We start from the raw sequence: 18,651 nt of genomic DNA, 5'->3' as shown, positions 1-18,651 counted from the left end.
CCTCTACCAACGTGCGCGTTGCGCAGACTTCAATCTGTCCTGTCGACGCGCTCACACATATACAGTCGCACACGCGGAGCAGGCTTATTTCATTTCTCTTGCATCGTGTGCATCTTCGTTGTCTTTCAGAGAATCTCGCAACATTCGGATTTCGGCACCAACATTTCGAAAGGCCACAGGCAATTTCTTAAACATTTTGCGTTCATTTACAAATTCTTTAAATTCTACCATCATTGCCCGCCTTATCTGCGACACGGAGGTGAGCACAAAACTCAAGCTTGCGAAACAATCAACGAGAACATCGTAGCGAAATGCTTCAATTGCGGTGGCGACCATTCTACCAAGAATCGGAGCTGCCCAAAACGAGCTGAGTTTGTAAAAATTCGGCAGCAAGCGACGACGAGGCACCAACCAAATCGTCGCAAAACACCACCAGCATACACGGACGTGGATTTTCCTGCTTTGGCGTCGCCAGTAGCAGGATCTGTTCGAGTGGTTCCAAATCTGCAGCCATTGCCGTTGAATCAGCGGCAAAAAGTTGCAGTGAATACAACACCTCCAGGCTTCAGTCAGCAACCGAGGGAAAAGCAACCAACATCAACGGGTGAAGGCAGTAGTGACCTGTTTTCACCACAAGAACTTTTGAACATTTTCATCGAGATGACAACAACACTGCGTGGTTGCGAAACTCGTCAGGAACAAGTAAGAACTCTTGGAGCATTCATATTAAAATACAGTTCGTAGTTGACTCGTTCTAGTGATTTTGAATATTTCAATGAATTTATTTTTTAGTTTTAGGTTAGGATTAGTTGTTAAAGTGATTTTTTTCTTGTTTACCCAAATGTATTTGATTCAATGCAATAATGTAAAACAATTTGAAGTAAATAAAATAAATGTGAACAGTTAATAATAAAACGAAAAATACAACAAAGATGAAGAGCATTAGGCCGTCACTTAGCATGTAAATGAAATGTAATTATTATAAGGAAGTTCAATAAAGACATTTAATTTAAAAAAAAATGTTGACATTAGTTGAGTAAAAACTGACATTAAATCCACTTTGTCGGCCTCCGGCCTCGATACTCTTCGAAGGTGTTCCCCTCAGAAACCGGGAAAATTTAGTTTTTTTACTTTCATAGTTTCTAAATATGTTGATATTAAACATCTTTTTCATTATTTACAGGTTAAATCTGCTGCCTCGCATGTCAACAATAATCATCAAACAGTTCATGAGAGTCAATCTCGATATATCAATGCCAGAAAAACTACTTATAGCTCAACCTCCAATAGAAACGAAGATTGGTGATGAACATCTACTGAAAACAATGAAGCAAACCACTGTCAAAGTTATCTAAATGTGCCAATAGCAATATGTTGAAATTTATTTTAATGATATATGAGCAATTCTCTACAAAACCGGCCGATTTCGACCATTTTTATTATTTGTATTTTTTGATTTGGCTCAAACTTTGTGGGGGCCTTCCCTATGACCAAAGAAGCCATTTTGCATCATTAGTTTGTCCATATAAATTTCCATACAAATTTGGCAGCTGTTCATACAAAAATGGTACGTATATATTCGAAAATCTGTAACTTTTGAAGGAATTTTTTGATCAATTTGGTGTCTTCGGCAAAGTTGTAGGTATTGTTAAGGACTATTTAGAAAAAAATAGGTACACGGAAAAAAAATTTCCCGATTTTTTTATTAACTTTTTTTTCACAAAAACTCAAATTCCCAAAATACGTATTTTTTGACTTTCGAGATTTTTTGATATGTTTTAGGGGACAAAAATCCGCAACTTTTGAGCTATAGAGAAACATGGTCAAAAAATCTGCCGCCGAGTTATGATTTTTTGAAAAACTGGTGATTTTTGGAAAAAATCGAAACTTCATACATAAAATTTTTTTGACCTCATTTTTTTATGCAAAATTGAATTTGAAATCGAAAATTACTTTACAGATTTTTTTATAAAGGGCCCCGTTTTCAAGATATAGACACCGAAAGTTTGATTTCAGCGAAATATTTGCAGTTTTTCGATTTTTAAAAATAGTGACCATGAGTGACCATTTCTAAAAATATATTTTTTGAAAAGTTCAGAAAATTTGCTATAAACAGTCAACCATGCTCATGCTCATGCTCATGCTCAAGTTCAGAAAATTTGCTATAAAATTGTCTAAGAGACATTGAAGATTGGACCTCTGGTTGTTGAGATACAGCGGCTTAAAGAAAAAGAAACACGAAAATTGAAGTTTTCTAAGTCTCACCCGAACAGCCCACCATTTTCTAATGACGATATCTCAGCAATTAATGATCCGATTTTCAATGTTAATACATGAAACATTCGTGAAATTTTCCGATCTTTTCGAAAAAAATATTTTGAAAAAAAATAAATCAAGACTAGCATTTTTAATGGGCATAATATTCAATGTTTGGCCCTTTTAAAATGTTAGTCTTGATTTAATTTTTTTCAAAATATTTTTTTCGAAAAGATCGGAAAATTTCACGAATGTTTCATGTATTAACATTGAAAATCGGACCATTAATTGCTGAGATATCGTCATTAGAAAATGGTGGGCTGATTGGGAGAGACTTAGAAAACTTCAATTTTCGTGTTTCTTTTTCTTTAAGCCGCTGTATCTCAACAACCAGAGGTCCAATCTTCAATGTCTCTTAGACAATTTTATAGCAAATTTTCTGAACTTTTCAAAAAAAATATTTTTAGAAATGGTCACTCATGGTCACTATTTTTAAAAATCGAAAAACTGCAAATATTTCGCTGAAATCAAACTTTCGGTGGCTATATCTTGAAAACGGGGCCCTTTATCAAAAAATCTGTAAAGTAATTTTCGATTTCAAATTCAATTTTGCATAAAAAAATGAGGTCAAAAAAATTTTATGTATGAAATTTCGATTTTTTCCAAAAATCACCAGTTTTTCAAAAAATCATAACTCGGCGGCAGATTTTTTGACCATCTTTCTCTATAGCTCAAAAGTTGCGGATTTTTGTCCCCTAAAACATATCAAAAAATCTCGAAAATCAAAAAATACGTATTTTGGGAATTTGAGTTTTTGTGAAAAAAAAGTTAATAAAAAAATCGGGAAATTTTTTTTCCGTGTACCTATTTTTTTTCTAAATAGTCCTTAACAATACCTACAACTTTGCCGAAGACACCAAATTGATCAAAAAATTCCTTCAAAAGTTACAGATTTTCGAATATATACGTACCATTTTTGTATGAACAGCTGCCAAATTTGTATGGAAATTTATATGGACAAACTAATGATGCAAAATGGCTTCTTTGGTCATAGGGAAGGCCCCCACAAAGTTTGAGCCAAATCAAAAAATACAAATAAAATCCATTTCCGGTTTTGGTAGAGAATTGCTCATATAACAAGCAATTCATTAACAACCGTGAATCAAGAACTTATTCGAACAAGCTTAAGAAGTGATACTAATATTGAAAAATAATAATTATGAAATATCACGATAGTCCTAATTTACACAGGAACACAAATCATTTAAATTTTGTTTTAGTAGAAGTTTGGTTTATAATCATTCGAATAGACTCTATTCAATAATATGGAAGATTATGTGACCTTTAAATTTAAAATACTTTTGAAACAATCCGAGGTGGATATCGTTAAAGACAAGCGTAGATAGTAACCAAGGAAGTAGCTGTCTTCTTTTTTTAAATTGTAGAATTTACGGATCCATTCCTGCAACAATTTGAATTTAAAAACATCTCAATCGGGTCTTATACTACCCCTGATTGCATAAATATCCCATATGCATTTTCATCTCTGTTAAGTTATTGATGTAATTTGGTCCAAATCGTGTGCTCTTTCAGAAAAGCCTAAAATATCCAGTACTTTGTTCTAGAAATCAGGTGAAAATCCAGTATTTCGTGAAAACTCAACACATAGCCTTATGTGTAAAACAAACTTGCCTTGCGTTTTTCTCAGCTTGTTATTTTAGTATATTGTACATTTATGCGAACATGGCAGTAAAGTCCTACGTTAATTTTTATGTACAACGGTAAAAAAAGAAACAACCGGCTCCGTGGCTTAATGGTTACGGCTTCTGCCTCACAAGCAGAAGGTTCAGGGATCAAATCCCGGTTGGTACACACAAAGAAAAATTACTCTAAATTTAAAAAGATCGTTCGTTGGATTAAAAGTTCGCGTTGGTGAATATTCGTAGAAAGTTCAAACTTTTCAATTTAACAGTTGGAAAGTTTTTGATACTACTATGCATTTATGGAACAAAATCGTTGTATTGGTAAAAGTATTTTACTTTTAATTGGAAAAGAAACCTTTTATGGCAAGAATACACAACATTTAGCACTACAGGTATAATTTTAGAAAAATGTGCTTGGTTTTTTACATTTATTTAAAAAAAAAATTAAACTGTATGTAAAAAAACATTTTTTATTGCATTTAACTCTTCTTCACTAGCTTCACCTCAAAGTAGGCCAATATCCGAGTCCAAGCTGTACCGATTCATACGGTACACCACCGGTCACTTCCGAATACCCCAGGACGGTTCCGGATGGATGTTTCGACGCGCGACAGCAGTGTAACACGATGGTCACGTTTCCGGCCTCAATCAGGATAGTCTTGGAGGAGTTGGCCGTGGATTCGGGAAGGGTGGTCGACGTTTTCCGGCTGGAAAGTAAAGTGCCTGAACGGGGAGTTCCCGATCCTGGAAGCGCATCCGGAACATGGAGTTGATGAGGTCCTCGGAACGGAATTCGATTTTGAGCACGTAATCCTACTTCGGGAATGACACAGATTTTTTTTGGCTCACTGTCCAGGTTCATTCGGGTGAAGCTGCGCCGTCGCGAGGTGAGTGTTTGTGGGCGGGAAGTTGCTAAAAGAGATGGAAAGTAAGTGAAGTTGGCTAGCCACTGCACACATTCTCAATACTCACCGGTGTTGTAAACCGCCGGCACCGAGTGCAACATCTGCGCTGACCACCTTCGATTATGTAGCTTTTCGTCGTCCTCCTCTTCGTCGGATCCTTCTCCTCACCATGAAAATAAACTTTCTCGTACTTGTCCAAAAACCGGAAGTAAATCTTCTTCAACGCAATCTCGTTGTTCACGCAACGCTTCGGCAGCGCCATCTCCTCGATGATATCGCCCCAGTCCTCGCGGGAATTGACCTTTAATCACCAATCCCGGGCCACCACTACCGAATGCAACCGGTGCGAATCCACATTCCTACTTCTCAACCTACAAAAACAAACAAAATCAATCACAAACCCCCCAAAACACCCAAGCTTCTTTCTTACGCATTTCGGCCGTGGAACAGCTGCAGTTCCTGCAGGAAGCTGGCCTTGTCCTTTTCGAGCACTCAACATCGTCCCGCTCCTGCACCACCCTCCTTCGAAGGCGTTCCGCTGCTGCTGTTTGGCTCACGAAGGTTTCCGCGTCCGAGTCCTGGCTGCTGCCGCGGTCGGCTTTGCTTTTCGTCCTAGACTCACCAGCACCACCAGACCCACCAAAGTGTTTGTTTACATTTGCGACTTAGGCGTACACGGTTACACGAGAACGTCAAAATGAAAGAAATTTTACAGTCGAATTAAAAGGAAAAACTTTTAAATCAGTGAGCAATGAGATTTTCGAAAACTGTAGCAGTAAAAGTTTTCATTTTCAAAACAAGAAAAAAACTTTTAATGTAGCAAATTTTACCAACTTTTTAATTCGAAAGTAAGTTACTTTTGTCATTACCGTAATATTTTTTTGTGTGTACCATTGAATTTAGAATCAGGAATTTGAACTTTGAATATCTAATCTAATCTAATCTAATCTAATCAGACCCTAGCGCAGCCAATCTTTCGAAGGGATCCTGGAGAGTGCCTTAGGTTAGATGACGCCTAGCACTCTTCTTGTCATTTATTAACATTTGCAGTGCGCCATTGCATTAGAATGCATTGAAACATCACAAGCGTTAAAGCGGCCAGGCCTACTGCGTAACTTTGAACTTTGAATATGAACTAGGATGTAACAAAAATGACTTTTTGGCGGGCATTCAGGGGTTTGTTCCGGTGGGCATACTGAGCCCAAATCCAAAATATGAGCTTGATTGGACGTAACAGGAGCTGGCGCTCCGCCCTTCAATTTTAAATGGGATTTAGCCCGTAAAAAAAGATTTTTTCAAAAATGTCAATTTTTAAGGCATTTTGGCCACTGAAGCGTTTACCAAAAACATCACTGGCGTGTAGGCCAGATCCTTGCGCATCTTTTGGTGTATATAACATTGAAGTTTGGAGCACCCTGGAGCTCGGTACAGACCTTCAAAGTTTGGCATTTTTTCGAAAAACCGGCCCCGGCAAAAAAGATATGCGTCGCGTCTCGCGACGCCCGAGACGCCATTTGATTTGGCTGGGACCGATTTTTCGAAAAAATGCCAAACTTTGAAGGTCTGTACCGAGCTCCAGGGTGCTCCAAACTTCAATGTTATATATACCAAAAGATGCGCAAGGATCTGGCCTACACGCCAGTGATGTTTTTGGTAAACGCTTCAGTGGCCAAAATGCCTCAAAAATTGACATTTTTGAAAAAAAAATTTTTTACGGGTTAAATCCCATTTAAAATTGAAGGGCGGAGCGCCAGCTCCTGTTACGTCCAATCAAGCTCATATTTTGGATTTGGGCTCAGTATGCCCACCGGAACAAACCCCTGAATGCCCACCAAAAAGTCATTTTTGTTACACTCTAATATGAACAAAAACGAAATTTAATCAGGTGGGATTCGAACTCACACCTTTGGATTGGTGGTCTTGGACGCTAAGCAGTCAGCCATCAGAAGGTTTACACTCTAGCAGTGAATTGATCCGTAGTGTTGAAACATGTTATCTTCTCATATTAAATACGCGCTGATCCCTGATTTGCCTGACGGGATTGGAAGTCTAAATATAGATTGAGTTTCCATCAGATGCTTGCTTCTATGTTAAGGCGGGGCCGGACAATGCCCAACGACCTCGGAATTGGGCCGCTAGGATCTCTGCCATTCTGAAATGGGTCGTTGGAAGCAGCGCGAGTGCTATCACCACCTAATACCCGGGACTGAGATAAGTTGTATCAGCATTCGGCATATACAAAGTCTGCTACAAATTATACTTTCCCATAACTTCGCTACCGGTTAGCGGGTATTGGATTGGACCACACACACACACACACACACACACACAACGGTAAAAAAGAAACAAACCATTTCTGATATTTTTTTATTTTAATGAAAAAAAATACAAGACATTTTACGATGGATCAACTATGGTCCCCTTCGAAAGAGCTGTCAAGTACACAGAAAAAAAATCGGGTAAATTTACCTCATTTATGATGTACCAAAAGTGCACGTCATTAATGATGCTAATTTACATCAAATTCATTTTAAATTTAAATGCCTTCCAACGTAAAGTTGCCAAACAAACTTCGCTTCCGAAACATGTAATTTTCCGATGAAATCGATGTAATTTTACCCAAACCTATTTTTTTTTTGCTCCGTTGAATTTTGAATCTGATGTAAATTTCAAATGCTAGAAAAGCTTTCAACGTTGATTGAAACGGTTCACTTTTGTTATCCTTGTTATCAATTTAAACACTCAAGTATAACAATTGCTTCTCATTGACTAGAAATTAGTAGATAATTCCAAATTACTGTGGGCTAGTAGCGGGGGGATGGCAACCTTATTCCGACCAAAGCAAACTGACAACAGTCAACATTAGCATGGTAGTCATATGAGAGCCCACAACAAAAGCACTAGCTGTCAAATGGTAGCCCATAACAAATCATTGTTTGGGTTTTTGATTTTAAATTTTTCGCAATTTAAACGATAAATTCCTGAAAAAAGCGTGAATTGTGTTGCTGATGGCGAATTCTATCATATTCTTGTAGATTCCATCCCAATATTTCATATTTCATATGAAAATGAAAATTCATATCGAAAAAAGTGAATTTTCTGTTTACCTTTTTTTTACTTTTTTTTTTTTTGGTCGACAAAACAGCCCAGTCAACTCAATCGGAATTCTGAAACGGAATTCAATTCGAATCGTTTACGTTTTCCGTTTCAAACGCAACAACCGATTCCGAGTACGTACCGGTTGTTGCGTTTGAAACGGAATACGTAAACGATTCGAATTGAATTCCGTTTCAGAATTCCGATTGAGTTGACTGGGAGTGCGCCCGTACACTGAGAATGGGCATTACACATTTTCCAGTTTGCTTTCACACATTTGCATGGGTCTTTTCAACGTTCAACCAAGATAACACACTTCGTGTAACCATAGTAATATGTATAATATTGATTCTCAGTGTTCGTTTTCTGAACTTGCAAGATGGCGTCTTCTTCGCTACCCCCTGGCTAATAGCATGAAAAGTAGTATCAGATTCAAAATTTAACGGAGTGATATGAAATAATACGAAAAATCTAGACTACTGTTTCAAAAGGTCCTTTGCGCCATGGGTTTCCAATGTTGATAGGAAGATTTTTGTCAAGAAGGGTCGCGAAGTTGTTTTTTTTAAATTGATTCAAAAATCCACTTATGGTCGTACAAAGGGTCGAAGTATTGATGTCTGCATCTTAAGCTAAATTTTTGAAAACAAATTAGGGGAAATATACCCATATTAATCACCTTAAGCCGTTCGACCAATTCTCATCACTTTTGTCGTTTTCCGCTATTAAATCAACATTCTCAGATGTATCAACAATGGAAAGTTGCTTGCTCACTTTAATTTGAGCTATTTATTACTTTGGAACAGTCAAAACACTTTATGAAAGCTGTAATTCCAGAGTTTTTTTTGATTAGGTCCTATAAACATATGAAAGACAATAGTTTATTGGTCCTTTTCAAAAAAAACTCTGGAATTCATGATCAAAGTGCTGATAGGCCGATAATAGAAATAGGCTGAAAAAGGGTATAGTTCCCCTAGTTTTAAATCCTTTTGTATACAATCGTTTATGTCGATAGTTCCAGTAGTTTTATGCTACGAAGGAAATCGTTGTTTTTTTTTCAAAAACCTTACTCTTGAAAAGATCAAATGTGGCCGTTATGCTCAAATTCATAAACACAATTTATCCAATAATAAATTTTAAAGACAGGTTTGAACATTTTTTTAAAACCAAAATACTAAAGAGCGCAGAATTTTCATTTCATTATAATCGAAATGTTAGTTTAAAAATAATGAACTGCTGAGTTTTATTTTAATTAATTCAAACACATTTTTAAATCATCACGATTTGCCAATCCAAATCTAACAAAACTTATTGTTTGGATTTGTTTTTTCGAAAATTTTTGTTATGGTTCCAAAATATAACCCTAAAAGTTTCGTACGAATGGTATCAAACAATAACGATTTTTAAACATTTAATTTGTTTAAATCGTTGTGCACACTATTTGAGATCAGCCTTACTAGACTTTCAAGAATGGATGACGTTAGAAACGGTAAAGGATAATAAGGGAGCGTTCATTTATTACGTAACACAACATTTGGGATTTTGACCCCCCCCCCTCTCCCCCCTCGTAACAAATCGTAACAGATGAGCGATACCCCCTACCTTCCTGTAACGCGTAACACAAGGTCTTTTTGCAATTTTTGATAAATGAGCAATTCTCTGCCAAACCCGTAAATAAATTTTATTTGTAATTTTTTATTTGGCTCACACTTTGTGGGGGCCTTTCCTATAACCCATACAAGTCTCCATACAATTTTGGCAGCTGTCCATACAAAAATGGTACGTAAATATTCAAATATCGGTTACTTTTGAGTGAAGTTTCTGATCAATTTGGTGTCGGCATAGTTGTAGGTATTGTTGAGGACTATTGAGAAAAAAAAATAGATACACGAAAAAAAAATTGCCGATTTTATAATTAGCTTTCAATTTCTCAACTCAATTTCCCAAAAAACTTATTTTTTTATTTTCGAGATTTTTTTTATAAATTTTAGAAAAAAATGAAAATTAAAAAAAAAATCTAAATTTCATACAACAACAAAAATTGATTTAATTTTTTAATGTAAAATTGAATTTGCAATCGAAAAGTACACTACAATTGTTTTGATAAAGGGTCTCCGTTTTCAAGATATAGCCACCGAAAGTTTGAATTCAGTGAAATATTTGCAGTTTTTCGATTTTTAAAAATAGTGACCATTAATATTTTTTTTAAAGTTCAAAAAATTTGCTATAAAACTGTCTAAGAGACATTGGCGATTTTAAATACAGCGTTTAAAAAAAAGAAACATGAAGGATCTCAGATATTTCAGTAAAAATGATGTCCGGGTCCATCATGCGACCCATCGTTAGTTAGATAATCGAAAGACCTTTCAAATGAGCCTAAAACATCAAGGATCTGACAACCCTATTAAAAGTTATTGGCACTTAAGTGTTATTTATACACTTTTTAGAGGTTTGATTTCAGATATTGTGATAAAAATATTGTCTGAATCTTCCATGCGAACTATCGTTGGATAGGTTTTTTTTATCAGACCTTGCCGATGAGCCAGAAATATTGATGGTCTGCGAACCATATCAAAAGAAATGATATTGATTTGTTGATTTGTTAAACATGTTAAGGGGGAATGTTGCTATTTTTACTGAATGTATTGACTTTATGAATATGAGGAAGGCACCAACCACCTAAAGGTGGATTAGGTAACGTTTTTTTAATAAGCTTGGATCAATACAGCGCAATCCAAGCGCTATCAGAGCTTGAAGATTCATACCCGTGGCAGTAGAGATAGTTTTTAGTAGCGACGTGTGTGGTAAATTCATTAGTGGTTTAATTCGATGTAAAGACAATTCTGGACTTTTTTTTCAAAGGGCAATTTTTTTTTTAGGTGGCGCTATAATCACGGCAAATAGTGTCCAGGGCATTTGTAAAAATACAATTTTCCTCCCCAGACGGTCCAAGAGCACCAAAACTTTTTAGCATGGTGCTCCCAACGAATAATTACCTAAAACCAAAACCCGGGGCGTATGGTGGTGTGTCCCCACTAGCCTGTCCCATTTTGAGGTCATGTCGAGGAATTTCAGGTGCTCACTTCTTAAATGATAGATTATGATGTTAGGAACAATGTTTTCTTAGACAAGAAAAAATAATAAAATACTTTCTCGCACCCCCTAGTCGATTTACTGAAAAAAGTCACTTTTTTGAACAAATTTTCTAAAATCGCTTGGAATCAATACAAAAACTGTTTCGATCAGGTGTGTATTATCTTCAAACGATAGGTTTTTGTCCATAGATTAAGATGCACTATCAATATTGGACGAAAATTTAAGTTTTTGGACTCTCCCAGGCGGATTTGTGTCGAAAAAATCGCATTTTTTCGAAACTTTTTTCAGAAATGTTCATTTAATTCAGGGTAGCCTATTTTTCCCAGTGAAACCAATACGTGCAGCTTGTAGGAAATTTCATGGCGAACATTTTTCCCTCTGAGAAAATGCAATTTCAACACTCCAGAGCCGAGATATTTGAGTTTTAGTGAGGAAAAAAGTGCCAATTTTCAAAATTTCTCAGAATTCTGAAGCAAGGCCTACTAATTACACGATGTAGCAAGCATATGTCTCAGAGGTCAGGGTATGCTTTTTATAGTAATTTTGGCCGCTGAATCCGAATCTGAAATCAAATTTCGTGCAAACAGTGATGTTTTGGAGCTACACCCTTTTGGAATGTTATTTGCGTGTTTAAGAGGCAGTTTTTGTAAATATTGCTCGGTTTGTTCTAAAGGTCGTATCGAGGTGCTCCGATTTGGATGAAACTTTCAGCGTTTGTTTGTCTATACATGAGATGAACTCATGCCAAATATGAGCCCTCTAAGACAAAGGGAAGTGGGGTAAAACGGGCATTGAAGATTGAGGTCCAAAATACATAAAAAATCTTAAAATTGCTCGCATTTAAGTAAAACTTCATCAATTTCAACTATCTTAGATGCATTTGAATGGTCTTTTGAAGCACTTCAAAATGAGCCATAGACATCCAAGATTGGTTTAACTTTTTCTCATAGCTTTTGCAAATTACTGTTAAAAATTGTTTTTTTTTTAAACCTCAATATATTTTTGCAACAGCCTCCAACACCCATACTCTTTTAGTTCAAGTTAGGGAATTTCATGGACTATAAGCCTACGGTAATAACTTTTTTGGCCAATCGCAGTTTTTCTCATAGTTTTTCGATTTTTCTATAACAAACATTTTACAACGTTAGTTATTGTTCTGTTGTTTAGTCTCACTTTTGTCATATTCGAAATCCTCGGAAAATTCAAACTCCAATGCCCGTTTTACCCCACTTCCCTTTGTCTTAGAGGGCTCATATTTGGCATGAGTTCATCTCATGTATAGACAAACAAACGCTGAAAGTTTCATCCAAATCGGAGCACCTCGATACGACCTCTAGAACAAACCGAGCAATATTTACAAAAACTGCCTCTTAAACACGCAAATAACATTCCAAAAGGGTGTAGCTCCAAAACATCACTGTTTGCACGAAATTTGATTTCAGATTCGGATTCAGCGGCCAAAATTACTATAAAAAGCATACCCTGACCTTTGAGACATATGCTTGCTACATCGTGTAATTAGTAGGCCTTGCTTCAGAATTCTGAGAAATTTTGAAAATTGGCACTTTTTTCCTCACTAAAACTCAAATATCTCGGCTCTGGAGTGTTGAAATTGCATTTTCTCAGAGGGAAAAATGTTCGTCATGAAATTTCCTACAAGCTGCACGTATTGGTTTCACTGGAAAAAATAGGCTACCCTAAATTAAATGAACATTTCTGAAAAAAGTTTCGAAAAAATGCGATTTTTTCGACACAAATCCGCCTGGGAGAGTCCAAAAACTTAAATTTTCGTCCAATATTGATAGTGCATCTTAATCTATGGACAAAAACCTATCGTTTGAAGATAATACACACCTGATCGAAACAGTTTTTGTATTGATTCCAAGCGATTTTAGAAAATTTGTTCAAAAAAGTGACTTTTTTCAGTAAATCGACTAGGGGGTGCGAGAAAGTATTTTATTATTTTTTCTTGTCTAAGAAAACATTGTTCCTAACATCATAATCTACCATTTAAGAAGTGAGCACCTGAAATTCCTCGACATGACCTCAAAATGGGACAGGCTAGTCCCCACGCTTCTTCCTCCAATAGATTCAGATTTGTGTTGATGTTTGAACACTCCGTGCTCAATTTCAACCCACTTCAAAGAATCAACTCTAGGGTGATTCTAGGCTAGGCATAATCTAACCTAAGGCACTCTCCTGGAAGAAGGATTAGCTGTTTGATTAGATTAGATTAGAAAAACAAATTCAACTTTTTTGAGACATAGTAGAACGAACAACTTTATTTGTTTTTCTTGAACAGCATTATATGAATTATAATGTTATACCTATTCGAATGCAGGGAAGATATCCATTTACCGTAAATGTGACAATTATTTTTACTTTAGTGTTCCGTTAAATTTTATTCATATATCATATATTTAATCGTGACACAGTCTTCCAATACCGACTTAATAAATTGGTGATGGGCATGTTCTTAAGTGATAATGTTTCAAAAGAAACAATAATCTTACACTAATGCTTGTATTGTTAAATTTTTAAACAAATAAATATTCTAACGCACTAACGAATACCATGTGTTTCCAACATAGATATCCGAAGACCAAAAGTTTTACAGTCCTTTATTAATTGAAAAAAGTTTGATTTTGTTTATTCTAGCCAGTTGTTATGCAAAGTGCGACAACGTCCACAGGATGGCGAAGATGGTGCTGCATGATTGACGATTAGCGTCTACGGATGCTACCGAAGTTTTGGATGGGGTGTGCAACCTCAGCTAACCCTCTGCTGCAGCGTATGAGAATTTTGGCTCCAGCCTCGACTCGATTAAGGCTCGATCTCGAGCCAGATCGACTCGAGGCTCGAGCCATAATTCTCAGAGGCTTAATATATTGACTATTTCAAAGCACGGCTACACTGAGCTAAACTCCCACAGCGCATCGGAGTGTTTCGCAAATGATCTGGCCCTGCTGTACAGAGCACTCAAATATCAAATATCAATCGATGGTAGAATCGTATGCAAAAGTATGCACATCACCTTCGTCAAAATTAACACTTAATATTACACACTGCATGTACATTTTTTGCAAACAAAAAAAAAGTTGCAACCGGCGGAATTCAAACCCAGCTCCAACAGTAAGGACTGGCGCGTTAGCCCACTCGGCCATCAGACCGATGTAAAGCTGAAAGAATAAACGCATATATGGGCTTGACATTTCGGTCTAGTAGGTTTCCCATACTGATGTGCTACATATTTCAGGGTGTAAAATTACATAAAATTGCATAAAATAATGCAATATTCATCTAACACCCAGGCCTTTTACACGCAGCTGGATTACTACTTTTTTTGCTGTGTAGCCAAACACTTGAATTTTAAATGGGGTACGGAAAAAAGGTTTATCGTAAATCTTACGAATTTTTAGTTAAAAATCAGGGCCGTAGCCAGGATTTTTGTTTGGGGCTTGGTTGCATAAATTCAAAGAGTATAAAAACCAGCAAATCATTTATACCATCACTTGGTTTATGGTATAACTATTAAGATGAATTGTAAAATTGTAAAGTAATGTATGCAAAAAAATGTTAAAAGATTTTCTTCTTAAGTTTTCAATGTCTTTATTGAAGAAACTCCTTCGTCAAAAGTTTCTCTTTATTCATACAGCTAGTTTGTATTAATGGAGTAGAGAAGAAAGTGTTTTTACATTTTCTTTAATTGTTTAATTGTAATTGAATTTCGTAATAAACTGTCGCTAAATTTAAAATATACATAACTTGAATAAAAATTTTGAAATCGAAAAAAATCCTGACAAAATATTTAGATTTATCTAACCATAAGTATTACATTTTTGTACTTTATACTGAGAGAAAACCCCAAGAACAAACTGGTAAATTTGAACTATCAAATTTTAAACCGTCTGAATTTACATTTTCAGCTGCGTGATCACTGTGATGGTTTATCTGAAATTTTTCCTTTTTACTAGCACAACAAAAAACTCATAACTGAAATATTTGTTTTTCCTGAAATTTTATAAACAAACTTCAACAATGTTTTATTTTAATTGTTCTAAGCTATTGGAGCCATTTCATATATATATAAGTGTTCGGCCAGGGGCCGACTCCGCGGGGGCCAGAACCACCAGCTCACCGATTCTTTTCAGGTTCTACTGCAGCAAACGAAGCGGAAGATGACCAGCGGACCAGACTTCCAGGGCTCGGAAACGGGTGAAATAAAACACCGAGCTTGAGTACTCCGCCAGGCGACTTGCCTGGTCGGAGGTTTGATGAGAAAGAGAACGTTTATTTGCACGAATCTTAACTCTACACTTTTCATAGGTCATAAAAGTATCACAGATAAAATGTAAACAAATAACAATACTACCCTACGTTGTGTTTGTGTTTCAGTGTGGTGACAATCAGATATTCACCACACTGCATTGGCGAGGGGTGCTTTGTTTACCTTAATTTGCACCCTGGAACACTAGAGACGTTAGGGTTCCAACATACTCCCCGCCAAAAACGAATGTTTTTAAATTTACCGAAACGCTCTTTCACTAACACAAGTTGGTCACGATGGTGTTTGGGAAATGGCCGAAGCCGCCATTTTGGATGGGAAAAGGATTTGTAGGAATGGGAAGGTTACCTTGCTTGCTGATACCGTGGATACCTAATCCGAGAACAGCCGAACTGGATACTGTTCAGAGGTTGCAGACTCGGCAACCCCGGCCTTGCCTTCTGGGAGCACAAGACCCGAATCTCCACTTCAGGAAACAGCACAGCGAAGCCGGATGAGCCGCCGTAAGCCGAGGATGATGCTCCGGAGTACCCACTGCGGTCGTGGGTCACTCTGACACGGGAAACAGGGTTCCGCAGTTGTCGAAAACGGGAGGCAGGGCTCCGCAAATGTCCACTCAGGCGGTGGACCGACCGAAAACGTTGGAGATCATCCGTGCGGGGTTGTCCAGCTGGCGTGGACAGAGACTTACGGGGTCAAAATCGGTGGGACTTGCGGCTTGTCGACGAGGACACGTAAATGAACTGCGATGGCGGCTTCTTCATCTTGGACAGCGATTCTGCGATGGCGTTCTCCGTGGAAGAATGGCGTCGGTGTTCCGGCGAAGACCATCCTGGTCACGGCACCAATGTTCGGCCAGGGGCCGACTCCGCGGGGGCCAGAACCACCAGCTCACCGAGGGGGTGCGATCCGATCGTCGGTCATTGGATCGCAGCATTCTGCTGACGCGTTCTTAGAACGAACAGTTGCAACATTGTAGCAACTGTCGTTCTTACTAGGGCGGTATCCACCACACGCCCTTCCTAATTGTTTAAAAAAAAATATATCTAAAGTTTATATTTTTTTTTTGTTTAATGTTTTAATTTTTTCCTTTTTTCCTTCTGGATGAATATAATTTCTTCTCTTTTTATTATTATTTTTATATATTATTTAATTTGGGTTCTTCTCCTTCTCTCTCCCTTCTTTTTTTAAAAAAAAAATTTTTTTTTAGAAGTATTTTCTTACTCTGTCCTTATGGACAGTATCTATTTTATTCTTGATCTGCACTTTCAAATTGGAACCCAGATCTTCGAGGACTTGGTATGGTCCCTCGAATTTTGGTTCCAGTTTGGAAGTGCTTTCGTTTTTGATTAAAATTAAATCGTTTATTTTATAAAGATTCGTGTCAATGTTGTTTTTAATCCGTTTTTGCTTGGATTTTAACAAACTGTCGCGCGCTTGGGATTGCGACGTTTGTACACAGAAAAAAAATGTGAATTTACACGACACTGAAATGATGTTTAAATCGTAAACATGCTCGATGTAAATCTGAGATTCAATTTAATTCGTTGTATTGCACGTAAATAGCCTTCTCGTAAAATGAAATTCAATGTAATTGATGAAAAACATGTAAACGACATTTTTGGTACAGATATTTTGTAAAATTGAATTTTCAAAAAGCATGTAAATGTTGAAACCAATGTATAATTTGAAAAATGTAAATCTGAAATTATTGTAACTTTCATTTGCGAATGAAAGCAAGCAAAACAACAACCTGTTTGATCTTGTTCTGTCCTTCAGTTTGAGTTGGGCGCTCGTCAATGGAAGTTTTGTGCAAGTTGGATGCATTATGTGACAATTTTTGGTCCTGAAAAGGATGTGCAGATTCTGGGTTGAATTCCTCGATCCGGGTTGACCGGATTCGCTGAGTAAGTAACAATTGCTTTGTTTTTGGTTTGTTGTGAACCTTTGTAAACAAAGAGTGTATCACTTCAAGCAAAACATTGTAATAGATCCGAAGCCGAAGTGTAAACAAAGAGTCTATCCTGCTTGTTCCTAATGTAAACATCAACTGACGTGAGCAGGATAGACTCTTTGTTTACACTTCGGCTAAAGTAACAGTTTACATGAGGGAGGGACAGTTTATAAGAGGGATAAAATCTTTGTTTACAAAAGTTGTGTCAGGTTTTGTGCTCTTTTGAAATTCTTACTTTACTTTGTTTACCCTTTCAATATGGACAGCTTCTTCTTTGCCGGTTCGCTTTTCGCTGTCTTGAGCATGGCGTTCTTATTCTCGGTGCGTGAATGTTCGATGTGACACGACGACGACATCTACAGGTTGACGCGGCCGTGGACACGTTTCGTGCGGCGATGCAGTCTCAAAGCACGGTTCACCTGGATGTGGTGCACAACTAGCCGTTCAACAACGTTCAGTTCACGATAGTCGGCGTTTGCCTTGACGGTAGCTTTAGCCGGAACTCGACGGACTTTTACGGTCAGCGACAGACGGGCGTGTTCCAGTGTTTGACCTTGAAATGCAACCGGAGGATCGAGCCGTAATACATGCACGACTTGGCTGGTTTGTTTGGTTCCTCGGCGTTCCTCTACCATTTCCAGTTTGCAGTCGGTCGGACATCCCGTTTACGGTTCCATTACGTATGTTCTCCTGGAACCTTCCGGATCATGGAGGTACATGCGTGTGATAATAGGTCAGGATTTTATTTTGAGCATTTAATTTTAAACTTACCGATGTTTTTTAACTTGAAAGGACCAAAATTTAATTCTGAAAGGTTGACAAACAAAATAGTTGTAAACGTAAACACAGTTCAAAGTGCTATAAAAATATTTTATAGCAAACACGCAAAAACATAAATGAAATTACTCAAAAAAGACTAAGTTGTATTCGAAATTATAAGTTTTATTTAATTTTTTAATTTGTAATTACAAATTGAATTAATTCAATCACAATTTTTTTTGTATTGAACTAAGCCGAAAATTTTTATTAGGATTTTCAAATAGCAATAGTGATAGTTATTTTTATCAAATTTTTATTTCGAAAAAGTACCCTGTTAGCCTCGCTAATGTGTTCAGCTTTTTTTTTATTTGAATGAAAATAAGTTAAACTTAATTCATTTAAAAAAACAATAAAGCACCCGCCGTCACTGTCAAAATCTGCTCGACGGCGGGTACTCCATATTCTAAAACAATTTGAGCACTTTTGGGAGCAAATTCGCGTTTTTATTCAAAAATCTAATATTTCAGTTTATTGGGTTTTGAACAGTGTTGCAATTTTACTAACGATCATAATGTGTGGTAAATTGTTGCGATCAATTTT

At 36.9% G+C, this 18,651-nt stretch overlaps 1 protein-coding gene and 1 long non-coding RNA gene across 3 annotated transcripts in view; one reads left to right on the top strand and one right to left on the bottom strand.

Annotated features, from left to right (window-relative positions):
- The window catches only part of LOC120424730 (uncharacterized), a 117,809-nt gene extending 104,186 nt beyond the window's left edge, over positions 1-13,623 (top strand). For both annotated transcript variants that reach the window (XM_052708100.1, XM_052708101.1), the window contains exon 10: positions 1,184-13,623. In XM_052708100.1, coding sequence (XP_052564060.1) covers positions 1,184-1,306 — 123 coding nt within the window. In that variant the 3' untranslated portion in view covers positions 1,307-13,623. The remainder of the gene's footprint in view (positions 1-1,183) is intronic.
- LOC128092935 (uncharacterized) lies at positions 4,140-16,421 on the bottom strand. The gene is made up of 2 exons (XR_008212110.1): positions 4,932-16,421; positions 4,140-4,871 (listed from the first exon to the last, which is right to left on the bottom strand). It is a non-coding gene; the product is annotated as an uncharacterized LOC128092935 (long non-coding RNA).
- Between the last annotated feature and the right edge of the window lie 2,230 nt (positions 16,422-18,651).

This window comes from Culex pipiens, chromosome 1, assembly GCF_016801865.2.
Source record: "Culex pipiens pallens isolate TS chromosome 1, TS_CPP_V2, whole genome shotgun sequence".
Taxonomy (NCBI): Eukaryota; Metazoa; Arthropoda; class Insecta; order Diptera; family Culicidae; genus Culex; species Culex pipiens.
The sequence above is the reverse complement of the archived record's forward strand: the minus strand, read 5'-3'. Positions and strand labels throughout refer to the sequence as shown.